Genomic DNA, 14,906 nt, shown 5'->3' with positions numbered 1-14,906 from the left:
AAAAGGGCTGTTTTCAGAGGGGTTTTTTTTGTCTTCTATTTTCACCGGTGTTGGGTTCCTTACTCCTTGCTCATTAGTCGTTACTCATTTCAAAAGTGAGAGTGAGTTTATTTTCTTATTTCTCTCTGAGAGTAGAAATGTGTTACACTACTCATTACTTATCCATAGGAATGGGATGATATATCGAAATTCAATATATCAATTCTATCGAATTGTATCGTCAGATGAGCGTATCGTCCCATCCCTACTTTTTTCCGTTACACCCCCAAAATTATTCACACATTATAAATTACATCTCTTCTTCCCTTCTAAAATCAGGACAAGTCACTACCCTCTCCTTTGAATGATCAGGAAAACAAATTCATGTCCAATGTTCTTGCCGTCCTTTTACTGGAAAGTGGTGGGAACACTTCCACCCACAGAGAAGTCAACTTCACTACCATTTCTGGTCTAGTCTAGCTGGAGGAGGACGACTAATTCACATGATTCAGGTCAGGTCAGATGGTGGTGGGATATAGTTTTTGGATTGATTGGTAATATTACTACTGATACTGATATTAGAAATTTTATTTTCAATTCTATAAGTCCTGATATCGATACTTGTAACACCTGCTGATTTAGAGAAGAGCAGGTTTCATTTTTCACTTTTACACAGACCTGCTTGTGGTTGTAAATCTGAATACTAATGTGTTTCCACAAGTTATGTCATTGCATTACAACTCACAGGAGTCTGCATTCTTTATATTTTATTTGCTGAATAAAGAGGAAACACTAAATGCAAAAAACAAGAGATTTTCTGTATATATGACTGCAAATTTCAGTCATACATGCAAAGTATCGTATCATGACCCATAGTGTTGATGTTCAGTCAGTCAATCAGTGAGTCAGTCAGAAAGCCAGCCAGTCAGTCATTCAGCCTGTAAACCAGTCAGTCATCCAGTCAGTACCTTCTCTATTGACTCCAGGGTCTCAGTGTACTTCTCCTCTGTCTGCTTGATCTCTGTTAGACAGCAACTCCTGATGTCAGTCTCCACCTGCTTCTGGAACGCCTACACACATACACACACACACACACACACACACACACACACACACACACACACACATACACACACACACACAGATCTGTTACTGTAGGTCAGTGCCGTGGGCTGACAAACTGTTGAGTCTTCAGCCAGATGTGGCCAGTGCGATCCTTTGAGCGAGGTCAGACACACACAAAGTAAAAATAAAAATAAAGAAACAAAATTCTGGCAAAACCAGCCTATTTCCAACTGAATATAACTTATGGAAGTTCTCAAACTATTACAGAGCAGTATAAGAAAAAGGACACCAAGAAATGAAATGTTCAAGGACATGATATCCAACTGTGTTTACTAAAGCAGATGAGATAAAAACATGTTTTGAATCTTATATTACTGCAGGGTTGTAAAGCAGAATTCCAATTCTGAGTGAAAAAGAAACCTGTTATTACATGGAGGAGTGGAAAAAGACCTCAAATAACTTTATTTAAGACATTTTAATACTTTCTACGCCTTGAGGATCAACCACATAATTCTAACTATTTATGAAGCTACTGGTTACTGGTAGCCTGTGCACTGCAATGCAAAGTTGCACTGTAAAGTAAAGCTGTATAAAATACAATTACAGGGCAATTTTTTCCCATTAACAATGGCAGTAAGTGGTAACTGTTTACATTTTGAGGACTTCATTACCCAGAAATCCTGTGCGGTGATGTCAGCAAACTAAATGTCTTCTTCTTAATGTGTGGTGGGGTGGAAGTGGTGGAGAGCATGCTAGTGAAATTGCCATCTGCTATTGGCTGATCTTTGGTGCCAGGTGATGTCACCACCTGTTGTACTCTATAGAAGGTGACATCACCTGGCACCAAAGATCAGCCAATAGCAGATGGCAATTTCAGCAGCATGCTTTTTACCACTAGATGTCAGGCTTTACACAGATTTGGGTTTGGGGTTTAGTAACTCTTTAAACTATCTTAAACATATAGCACACATTTTCTTGTCATGTAACATGTAATTGCTCATTCATATAGACATGAAGGAGAGGTGGACTGACCGGCGGAGGGACGGCTTCTGTCTTCATCAGGTCCTCATAGATCTCTCCGCCATCTTCATCGTCATACACACAGTCATACAGATCCTCCTCATCCTCCACCCCGTTCTCACTGGAACACACACACACACACACACACAGTAAGATATGATACTGACATTGCAATACAGCTTCATCACAGTGACACTGTCACACTACAGGTACATGATCACAACAACGCCATCACACACACACACACACACACATACACACACACACACACACACACACACACAGTGCTGGTTTTAAAAACATTTTTTTAATTCTATTGAGCAAATCTTGTTAGTCTGGGACAACAGTTAATCCAAGTCCGTGAAAGCGGCTCAGGAACATACACTCACTCACTCACACACAAACACACACACACACACACACACATAAAAAAAAACCACTCACATGTGTGAAGCCACAGGCCCGTACTGACTGCCCACATCTGAGCCAATTACCTTAGCAGCTGGACTAACCCAGCATGACTCACAATGTGTGTGTGTGTGTGTGTGTGTGTGTGTGTGTGCGCGCGTGCGTGTGTGTTCTTGTACTTCTATCCGTATGGGGATCAAATGTCCTCACAAGGACAGAGAGATGAGAAACATTTTCTGGTCCTCAGCGCTACAAGGGAATTTGAAGTGAAGATTAGAATAAGTTTCTGTGGCTCCATCAGAAGCTGCAGCCTCCTCATCTGGTCTGGCTCTGCAGCAAATGCTTTTAAAATGGAAATCAGCCATCGCACCCTTGATGGGTGGAAGATGTAATGTCAAGTCTGAGAAATTTAAATATTCCAACAAGAACATTTTTCAAAGTATGGCAATCATTTATCTTCTATTTTGAACATAAATGTCGGGTAACACTTTATTTGTAAAGTAGATGTTCAACAAAGTATCACTTGCCTATTTGGTGCATCTCCACAGACTATGTAACCCTAACCTTTGACCCCATTTTTAAACCTAAACCCAGGATTAAGAATTAAGTTGAGATCAGGGTGAGGGCTACATGAATACACCAAGTTTTAAAATGATAAAATGATGAAAACATAGACACCAAAATCATCCAAGTGTCCCAGGTAGATCATTAGCTCTTAAAAGTGAGAACATGAGAAATAGTAGCTCCAAATCAAAGTGATAAGTAAATTTAAATGAAATGTGTCCAAGTCTGGCAGTGTTGTATGGATTGATATAAAAATAACGTGCTGTTTGGAACTAGCATGGACTACTTTCCCTGTTTCCATAGAAAGTAAAGGAGGCGGATGACGGGAGACTGTGCACAGCGAAAAATCACTGCACAGCGGATGAACACGTGGTTGCTCACCTGAAATAGATCCAAAAATAAACCTAGCTATATTAGCTATACTGAGTTAATAGTATTTTTCATCTTTAAAAAGTATGAATCTACAGGCCTTAGAATAAAAAAACCACTAAGAACTAACTACCCAAACTCCCCAAAAAAGGCGTATTCCTTTCAAATGAGGCAATGTGGTGGCGAGAGTTAAAGGTCAAGATTAGGGATGAATGCAGTCAGTCAGGTCCTCGCAAGTATAGCAGTACAAATACGTGTGTTTCTGTGTGTCTTTGCGTGCTGTCGGTGGGCATTCTGACTGCTGCTCAGCGTGGAGCAGATGAGGAGCGGAGAGCTGAACGCGGGTCTGTTCGGCGTAACCCGGGGCTGCCGCTTCCACCTCCCGTCCACTGCTGGCTGCTGTCAGGCCGGTGCTCTCCTCTCTGTCACTGCTGACTGGTAAGGCTGCCTCCTCCTACACTGGGAGCTGTCAGCGCTAAGCACAGACCACAGCCCAGTGTCACCGGCACCGGCTTCCCAAAAAGCAGCAGAAACACAAAGAAACGTCTCTCTGCACCGGCTTACACTGGAACACCTTTGGCTCTGTGTTAAATTGCCTTTGAAAAATCCGGCCGGTATTTTTGCATATTTATATATTAGCAGGAGTAACATGAGATTCAGTGGAGGCTAGTTATAGACCGATATAGGCCTTTTATTCAAAATTGGATATGGTCCAGTCAGTGCTGTCTGCCTCTGATATGATGGATATGATGCAGTTTGATTGATTACATATTTATTATAGATTTGATCAGTACTACAATGGCTGTGTATGGGAAGCCCTTAATCTGATTCTAATGTAATGCATGAATATGATACTGAATATACTAAACGTTGAATATTGATGTACTTATTGACTGTTTTATGGTTGTTTTTGTAAATCCCTTTTTAATTTGAACTATTTATTGATGGATTCATATTTCATTTGTAAATTCCTTTTATAATTCCTCTTTTTATTGCCCATTAAAATATCAAATAATGAATTACTTTGTCATTTAGTCTATTTATTCATAGATTAATAAATTAATTTGTAAACAAATTTATGAATGCCTATTTTTATTGTACAATTAGTTATTAATTAATGAATTGCTTTATTACTATTTCTGTGACACTTGTGGTCCTCCATAGTCGGGTCGAGGAGAGGAGAGGGGAGGGGAGGGGAGGAGAGGAGAGGAGAGGAGGAGGAGGAGGAGGAGGAGGAGGAGGAGGAGGAGGAGAGGAGAGGAGAGGAGAGGAGAGGAGAGGAGAGGAGAGGAGAGGAGAGGAGAAACCTACTCTATGAGGTCTTCCAGGTGGTTGTAGATATCCTCATCTTCAACACTCTCCTCTGTTGGAAAAGGCCTTTAGAAGGAAAAAACACAAAACACACTGAATCTTCTATCTTATTGTATCGTATTGAACCATATTGTAGCTTATTGAATCATATTGTATCGCATTGTACCGTATCGCATCGCATCATGTAATATTGCATCATATCATATCATATTTCATTGTATTGCATCATGTCATATTGTATCACATTGTATACATATATACATATGTATATTTATATCTCATAACACATCACATATTATATCAGATCATATCTTATATATCATACATTATATTAAATCGTAATTTTTTGTTTGACATGTTTGACAGCTCTTCCAGTCTTTACAATATAGAAGCACATAATGTGAAATGCAGTAATGTAGGGTTGAAATATCAGAATGATGATGCAAATTCCATATTATACAATGGTACATGTGGCTAAAAAAAAATCAACTCTGAAACTATGACATACCTGCTTCCAGTCTGCTGTGCAGCCGCTGTGTGGGAAAGTTTGGAGAGTGTGTCCATAACCTGCAATGGGAAAGAAAGGTATGTTATTGAAATTATAATAATTTTCGGAGATAAAAAAGGAATGCAGCATGTTTATAATAACACCTTCACATATATGGCATGGGAAGCATACAACTATTCATGGGGCTAAAACGCATTGGGCCCTTTTTATCTTTCATTTCTAGAATATAGAATAGAATAGAATAGAATAGAATAGAGCTTTGTAACTGATCTAGGATTTGTGGCTCAGCTGCACACTGATGCTGTATTCCTGCAAAAAGTCACATGAGGGCAGCATTCTCAAACACTACAGCACTGCTACTGTACTAACACTTACAGTAACTGTGCTGTTTGCTGCACTAACAGCAGAACACCTGCACTTTCAGTATAGGAATCATTTCCAGTGGTGATAGCTAGAGCAATCATGATCTTGCATTGCAACATATGTATAAAGTCAGTGCATAAATTACTGTAAAACTAGGAATCCTACCATATTTGACTTGAATTATAAGACCCATAAAACCCATTCGCAGCACATTATATTTTTCAAAAAACACATAAGTGACTTCAGCGATACACAGTCAGCATTCAGCAGCACAGTGAAAGCAGGGGAGAGTCAGATGAGATGATTTGCTAATTGATCTCGCTGTCGTAATGAAGTTAGCGATGTGCCCTGCTGGCTAGACATGATTGGCATTTGTATGACATGTAATTTCACGCTGCCGTGCTCAGTCATGGCAATGCCCTTGACCCTGTGTGTGTGTGTGTGTGTGTGTGACCTGCCTGATTAAGCACCCGTGAACCTGCTGAATGAAGTATGAAGCTGTATCATCGTTCGACACGTTTTGTCCCGTAACGACTTGTAACTCACTTTCATCCCTTTTTGCGGCTCATCTAGTGACTGATAAACACAGAGGTTCGGATGAAAGCATATGCACAATGCTCTCTCTCTCTCTCTCTCCACACACACACACACACACAACATCATCATGGATACATTTGCCCTTGAGCATAAGCTCTCAAAGATCGATACTGATCACAGGACCAGGCCTCTCCCTCCCCCCACCAGTAACGAGCGATAAAACAGTGGTACACAAAGGAGAGGGAGAGGGCGAGAGGGTGAGAGAGAGAGAAAGAGAGAGAGAGAGATTTAATTTCAGCTGGCATCCCCCATAAGCCACTATATGCTCCTGACATCCCTGGGACAAACTATGTGACTTGCATACAGTGTGCTGTTGTAGTGGGATTAGGGTTCAACTGATATGGGATGCTGAATACCAATTGGATTGAAGCTGTAGATAGACAGTATTTTAGTATCAGTAGGTCTACTCAGTGTTTCCCACAGGATTGTATTATTGTCAGGGTGGAAAAGCCTCTGAGACAACATTTAGACCAGTTATTCTCAACCTTTTTCATATCAAGGACCCCTAATTTAGTCCACATTAGAGCCACGGACCCCGATTTGATGAGATTTTGTCTCTCTGACCCAAATCTGAGAATATTTTTATTGTTAGATATGATTTTGTCCAGAATACCATGACTATCTGTATTGTAGGTAGAGAGATAACAGTGAAGCTATGATCAAAACAGTCATTCTTCCACATTCTCTGATTATGTTAACTTTTTGTAAATGAAATAATGGTGAAGTTTAAAAATTCATCATTTGCTGGGGACCCCCTGGAACCCCCTCAAGGACCCCTGGTGGTCCCCGGACCCCACGTTGAGAACCACTGATTTAGACCATCATGGGACACTAAAACTCTCCACTGAAACCCAGGATATAACGCGTGTTGCATTAGAATCACTTCAGGTTAAAGGCTTCCCATAGACAACCAGTGTATTGATCAATTATACAATATGTAATCAATCAAGCCGCATCATATCCATCATATCAGACGACACTGGACCAGATCTGATTTTTAATAAAAGACCAACACTAGCCCCATATATCTGTCAAAGCCCGAGTGTTATCTCCACAGAGAGAAGTGGCAGCCAGGCAACAGAGCGGTTGGTGACGTGTGGCTCTGCTGAAAAGGAGGAAATGTTAGCGGGAGTCATGTGAACAGCTGAGCGGTGGGAGGGAGCAGTGGGTCGGTGACAGTGCTACAGTGGCTCTACAGCAGCGGCTGATTACACACCATTAGAGGAGGCGGCGATAAACAAAGAAGCAGCGAGTCATTATGATTTAGCCGTGTGGATCACATGGAGCGGAGGAGCACTGATACTTTAAGGAGATTCATTGTGCTGATCCAAGTTCTGCCCAATTTACAAATCATCCAGGCTGCCTACTATTGGCATATTATAAAACAATCACCAGAACAAGTGCATCAACTGTGTTTATTTATTACTTATATAAATTATGCACTGATATTTTTAAAGCAATCCTCAAATAAAAAAACGAAATAATAATAGTATATGATTAGAAAAAAATGGAAAATAACCATAACATAGGCTAGAAGATATGGCTTATAGGTAAAAAAAGCTTATTGATTGACTCTCAGAAACACAGCTTATTCACAATAGGTTAACAGATAAAACAGCTTATTTATAATAGGTTAACAGATAAAACAGCTTATTTATAATAGGTTAACAAATAAAACAGCTTATTTAGAATAGGTTAACTGATAAAACAGCTTATTCACAATAGGTTAACAGATAAAACAACTCATTCACAATAGGTTAACAGATAAAACAGCTTATTTATAATAGGTTAACAAATAAAACGGCTTATTCACAATAGGTTAACAGATAAAACAGCTTATTTATAATAGGTTAACAAATAAAACGGCTTATTCACAATAGGTTAACAGATAAAACAGCTTATTTATAATAGGTTAACAAATAAAACGGCTTATTCACAATAGGTTAACAGATAAAACAGCTTATTTATAATAGGTTAACAAATAAAACGGCTTATTCACAATAGGTTAACAGATAAAACAGCTTATTTATAATAGGTTAACAGATAAAACAGCTTATTCACAATAGGTTAACAGATAAAACAGCTTATTTATAATAGGTTAACAAATAAAACAGCTTATTCACAATAGGTTAACAGATAAAACAGCTTATTCACAATAGGTTAATGGTTAAAAACTGCTTATTCAAAATTTGTTAACAGATAGAAAACAGTGTGGTAGGTTAAGTCTAATAAAACAAAGTGAGATTCAGCCTGCATGGCCAAGGATCCTCTTCTAAACAACAGCTGCTATGACTATGAACTTCAAAAATAGCAGCATTTCAGCATTTTCAAGACAATCTTTGTTCTGTTGGAAAAGCTTTGTATTGTGCCAAAGTTTGTGTCAGTAAGCAGCTGAATTTACTGATTAGAGCATGAGTATGAAGCTGGAGAGGCACCAATCCCTATACTGCAGATACGATCAGTACACATCGAATATGTAGTGTAAGACCACACTTGTAGTCACTTACTGGGATCTTGAAATTGCAACTTTGCCTACATGTTGCATTGGAAACAAGCCACAAGTCCAGCGCCTTCAGCCTGCTAAGAGCTGTCAATCAAAATATCAGAGAGATAGAGAGAGAGAGAGAGAGATATGTTGTTGCCCTGGAGCAAGGTCAACAGTAGAAGGCTGTGGTTGTACTGGGCAGCTCCCAGTGTAAAGTTGTGGAGCTGTATGAATGTAAAGCAGGGAATTTCTGGAAAACAGCACCAGAGCTCAGTCAATCTTTCCTGGATAAGTGAAGGTTAAGAAGTTAAGAATTGGGAAAAACAGATTTTGGGCTGTTTTCAGTGCAAATTTAGGCATTTTTGTGTTTTTTCTTTTTCTTTGGCCCGTGTCATCACCTCAGTGCTGTAAAACCTACTGTAGATCACTCAACAAACCAAACATTTCGTAAACATATGGCATCATCGCATTAATTATCAGCCCGGCATATGTGCTTATTAACACACGCTGGGGTGAAAATCAACATGTTTGTGCCGCGCTCTCCCCCCCAAAACCTCGACACGGACACACGCAGGGAGAGTGACACAATCCCGTTCCAGCGTGAATCCTCCAGCATTCAGAGAGAGAGAGAGAGAGAGAGAGAGAGAGTTCTTCCCCTCCTTCCAGCCGGCGTCCGCGTAATCCTCAGACGGTTATTAGCCCGGAGTTTATAGTACGCTCGCTCCAATAATGGATGAAGGACATGACATCCGGAGGGCCAGCTGGCAGGTACACCGCGTCTCAAAAGCCCAAGATTTACTGTGCGCCGCGCGGAGCATTCGGGAGGCTTTCCAGGTTTAGCCGGGCGGACCATTTTGGGGGATGAGTCGTGGTTTTTTTTTTTTTTTCATGAGTCACGCGAATTCCGACTAAAACTGGCCCTCCGCATACAGCCGAGAAGACTTTCGGAGTGTTTTTGAACTCACTGTGTGCAGGGCAATTATTTTGCCCATCAAGTACTAGAAAAAATGTGCAATGTCCAAAAAAAAAAAGGCAAAATGTGTGTTGGACAGTAGAAGATAAGGGGGTTTCATTACAAAATGCAATAAATTTGATTTTAGGAAAAACCTCATCAGTCAGCAGTATGTAAATATAGATAATTACATCCTTAGAAATGTTAGTATTTGGTAGGAAAGTCTTGAAGCTGGGTAATGCATTTGTATGTAAAAATACAGCAGGATTCAGCAGCTGCAAGGATGCCAATGCAAGGCAACAAGCAAGATTTCCATGTAAAAATACACCCACCTGAGCCTAAATCATAAGTGGGGCTGCAACAAAGAAGAGTGTCCCATCCCCACTAATTGAGATGCCATAGATTTGCCCTATTTGCCCAAATGAAATTCCGGTGGTCACAGGGAAATCTCCACACAGAAAGTGACAAATCGAAACTTAAAAGCAAAATACAAACAGCAGTGAGTGAGGAAGCTGGGCAGTGAAGTCCTCAAAATTCAACAAACAAACAGTTACCTCTTGCTGCCATTAGGGGCCGCTAACGTGCGGAAATTGTATAGTATCGCTTTAAAATGGGTAATAACATGTTTTTCTTTTCCAAAATAAGCTTTACATTTCAAAATAAAAGTGTCACTTTCTTCAAATGTTATGTTGGGTGTCTCCTTTTAAAACAAAATTCAATTTGCAGTCTCGCTCAATCATTTCTAAAACGCCACTCACTCCTCTCCATCGGTATTATAAGACATCATCTAAGAGTTCAAAGTTGAAGAGTTCAAAGAGCCAGTGTCCAGAATGGGCTTTATAAAGCAGAGGACAGTGGGTCAGCAGCCATGCAGCAGATGAGTGTTAGGTGCAGGAAGACACTGAGACTGGCCCCTTTGATGGAGGCTAATAAACTTAGCCTGTCTCATCATGGCTGCCCCATTGGAGCTGATGGGATTCAGACCAGACCAATTAAAGCAGGATGAGGGATGTGTCTACCAAGATGAAAGGGGTGATGAGCAGAGACTTGTGTGGTGTGCGTGTGTGTGTGTGTGTGTGCGTGTGTGTGTGTGTGTCAGTGGAAATCCATCAGCTCTCAGTATAGTATAGTAGAATCTATATTTTCAAAGGAGGGTCATTGACAGTAGACACAATATAATGTGATATAAGGTTCGATACATATTTTTATCCAGGTTTTTGAAGGCCGATACAGAAATTTTTGAATTGAAGCTGCCAATAGCCGATATTTGTGCCATGTTCATGCCAATAATTCCTAAAAAAAATATATTGTATTCCATTTTTTCCCCTGTATGTTATTCTTGGCAGGGCGGAAACAGCATTTAAAACAGCATGGGACACTAAAACTCATAACATTCATGCATGCTCAATTCTATAATGTGCAATACCAAGATTTTGAGTGGAGGGTGCAATATATGGGCTTATGTGTTTTATGTGCAATGTGATTGTGTGTTTGCCCTGTATATGATGTGTGTTATATTTGTAAAACAGAGCTGCTATGATGCATAATAAATGTCAGGGAAATCTGACAGTAAAGTTCTATTGCATTGTATCACATCGTATGTTATGTCGTATCGTATTGTATCATATGTCATATCGTATATTATCATGTTGTATCATATCATATGGTGTCGTATCATATTGTATGTCGTATCTTACAACAACTATGTAACCAAACAAGCTGCATCACAGCAGAGTTAGACAACAATGACTAGGACTAGATCTGGTTTTTAATACAATGCCAATATCTGACCCACATCTTGGTCTAATTCTAGCAGAAAAACTGGCAGGGACAGAGAGTAAAAGGACACACAGAAGATATGACAGGCAGGATCTGATCCTACGGGAGCAAACAGCGATGAATTCTGATACCTGCAATTTACATGCGAACCCACCGACGCTCTCCTCTTTACTTATTCTGGGACAACTTTCACGCTTTTCCAGGGTAGAGGGCACTCAAGGATGGGCGATGCATTCTGAATGTGTAACATGTCAACAGTTTCATATTGGCTTCACACACAAGCCAGCCTGCTGTCCCAGTTCTCTACACCCTGCTGTTATACTCCTCCTTTCTGTTGCTCATTTGCTTTTCTTTCCTTTCTTTTACAAATGACTGATTACCTGCTAAAGCATCATCTTATTCTTTTCAGTTGAACTACTTTGCCTCAGAGGAACCTGTAGACTATGTTGGCCTATTGTGAGAAAAACAACAGAATAGTTTATTCAGTTTACAGACTGTGATTGAGGTCATCTTCCCACTTATAGTTTCCTAAATCAGAGCTGAGAATGTTCCTTTACTGCAGGGTTTCATTGGCAAACAAACCATACTGCAGTGTTAACCTGGCAAAGAAACAATATACTTTATGAACAAGGCCAGCCAGTGATATTGATGTTTTACCAAAATCAATATTGTCGTTTCAGCTTTGGCTGATTTGTTCAGTATTATGTTGTTAGGTTATTTCCAATAAACTAAAAACAAAAAAATGATGGCCTTGTAGACATACATGAATGGAATAGTAGATTTATGGAATAGTATATGAGAAATTTAGAATTAGCTTTATTAAAGGTACAATTTGCCGACTATTCTGCTGTCTTTTGTCAAATGTACAGTTTGATTTCAGCCTTTATAATTAGAAATAATTTAATGTATTGGACAGAAGGCAGAGTCTATGCTGCTTCAATGAAAAACTACCTGCTACCTATCAGAGTGAAGCATACACTAACATGTAATTATTATGTTTGGATGATTATTATATGTGATTATTTCCATAGTTAGGCCAGGAATGTCATGCAGCCATAAGAACAATCTGTTAACACAGTGCTGAAATTGAAAAAGTGAAATTTTACTGTTTATACTTGCAGTTTTTACAAAAAAAAAACATGACTGCTGCATCCCTAATGGTACTCTTGGAAACCAAACCACTCCAGGGTTCACCTGAAAGCTGTCTGAGGCTGACCAGGGATCAGCTGTTTGGGAACACCTTCCTTCAGGGTGTTCTCACCTCCCCAGACGAACCAAAGCAGGGGGGTAAACAAACCAGGGATTGATTTCAACCACACCAAACAAACTACAGCAGTTATTTTGAACCCTGGAGTGCTTTCTGTCAAGCATTTTTGGAGCAGTTTATTTGAACTCTGGAGCGTTCAGTTTGGTTTGTTTGGGCAGGTGAGAACGACGCCATTTGAACTCGGGTGGCACCAAATACCAAGATCTGACCAAATCAACAGTTCCCACAGTTTGAGAGTTTAATGTTGTACAAAAGTCAATGATGGTCCATGGAAAAAAAAGTCCTTTCCTGAACCAAACATGGCTGCTGTTCACAAATTACGGTTTGACTGAGATTTTGCCGTGTGAACATAACCAAATCAAATCATAAATTCAACAAAATAACAACTTCTCCCCTGATTCGGCAAATGCACTACAAGCTTGAAAACACCCAGAAAAAGCTATAAAGCTTTGTTAGGGTCCAAAAATCTCACAATCTATAATTGTCTTTTTTCCTTCCATAACTGCTTTTGCATCACTCAACAAGTAATTGCCCATTTTTTCAAAATGATTGCTAATCTATTAATGCTATTGCCCCTTTCTGAAGGCCAAGCATGGTAGAACATGCAGCAAAATTGTCAATTAAACCACAGTTTGTATTTCAAAGAGAAAATCAAATGGCTCCTCTCTGATGCACTTTTCACATCAAACATGTTGTTGACACTGTATGGAGGTAAAGGCCATGTGAATATTTAACACCTTTCTCTCTTTTACAGGTATTGTGCCTAGTGACAAATAATGGATGTTTTATTCACTGAGGAATAAAAAAACAAACAGATTTCCATAAAAAAATACACACCGGAGGGAATACAATTCACCCTCCGAAGCAGCTGTGCATGTAAAATGTGTGCAAGGGCCCACTTATGCAATTAACCCTGTGTGTGTGTGTGTGTGTGTGTGTGTGTGTGTGTGTGTGTGTGTGTGTGTGTGAAAGAGAGAGAGAGAAAGAGAGAGAGTGTGTAGAACACATGTTAAAGAGACTAATTGATTTTTGTTTGTTTCCTTCCGGGAAGTGTATGTGTGTATGTGTGTATGTGTGTGTGGGTGGGCTTGGGGGTGTCTGTTGTGCGATTGACAGCACTTGCACGTGTGTGTACTGTGTGGTTTGTGTACTTTGCGTGCCTTTCTGTGCATGTATGCACAAGCGCATGTGTACCTATGAGTGTGTGTGTGTGTCTGTTTGACAGATGCAGCTGGTATGAAATCCCATCCACATAAAGAAGACCCATAAAACCCTGATTGGCTCAGAGAGAGAGCGCTAATGTTTGGCAATCAGTGCCATGGCTCATTAACGGCCATAATACATAATTAGCATGTTTGGATATACAGACATATAGCTGATTGGAATGCCACACACGTTCACCATCTCCCCTCCATCTTCATTGCCTGTTTCTCTCTCTGTATAAAACACAGTTTCAATCATTTAGCCCTTTCCCTCCTCCTCAACACACACTGCTTTAGTGAGTGCTGCATTCATGCATTTGGGATTTAGCCCTGACTTCTACAAAATGGTGTTCACCTCAGCCTTCCACTGGTAAACAAGAAAAAACTGTTCACCTCTGCTATCAACTGGTAAACAAGAAAAAACTGTTCACCTCTGCTATCAACTGGTAAACAAGAAAAAACTGTTCACCTCTGCTATCAACTGGTAAACAAGAAACACTGTTCACCTCTGCTTTCAGATGGTAAATACCAGGTGCTTTGTGTAAAATATGTCAAAAATGGAAATGAATAGGCTACTCCTCTGCATAGGAAATGTAATTCTATGTTTTGGCAATTATAACTGGTTATCCTATATAAATATCAAACCAGCTGCTACCACAGCTGGCAGCTAGCTAGCTAGCCATTAAGCTAAAGTAAGTGACTGGGGGGGATTGCTGGCAGCAGCTGTAGCAAGTAAACAGCCAGCTATCTAGTGAATTATATTTTGAAAAGGTAACTAATAGCTAATAATAGAAAGTTCTCTCATTTCACACATTCAGAAAAAAACGATAGAACACTTATGTCACTTTGCAAATGCACATAGGCCTACATGTATAGAAACAATGCCAGCGGTAAATACTACTGTTTACCTGGTAACACTTTACAATAAGGGTCACTAAGTTAAGGGTTACTTAATGCTTAATAAGCATTAACTAACCCTTAATTAACAGTTAACTAATATGTAATTTACTAATGGTGTTCATGTTAACTAAGGTATT

General features: G+C 39.7%; 1 protein-coding gene across 1 annotated transcript in view; it reads right to left on the bottom strand.

The window, feature by feature from the left end:
- The window catches only part of LOC139639296 (guanine nucleotide exchange factor VAV3-like), a gene marked incomplete at its 3' end in the record, with an annotated part of 48,432 nt that extends 43,152 nt beyond the window's left edge, over nt 1-5,280 (bottom strand). The window contains exons 1-4 of the mRNA XM_071513380.1: nt 5,225-5,280; nt 4,717-4,782; nt 2,077-2,185; nt 948-1,040 (exon numbers count right to left, since the gene is read on the bottom strand). Of these exons, the coding sequence (XP_071369481.1) occupies nt 948-1,040; nt 2,077-2,185; nt 4,717-4,782; nt 5,225-5,280 (324 nt within the window). The remainder of the gene's footprint in view (nt 1-947; nt 1,041-2,076; nt 2,186-4,716; nt 4,783-5,224) is intronic.
- Nucleotides 5,281-14,906: the final 9,626 nt, after the last annotated feature.

Source organism: Centroberyx affinis, unplaced genomic scaffold (genome assembly GCF_046629955.1).
Source record: "Centroberyx affinis isolate AG114_WGS23_722 - 3 ecotype Tasmania unplaced genomic scaffold, CSIRO-AGI_Caff_v1 ptg007076l_1, whole genome shotgun sequence".
Lineage (NCBI taxonomy): Eukaryota > Metazoa > Chordata > Actinopteri > Beryciformes > Berycidae > Centroberyx > Centroberyx affinis.
This window is presented reverse-complemented; position numbering and strand designations above follow the sequence as displayed.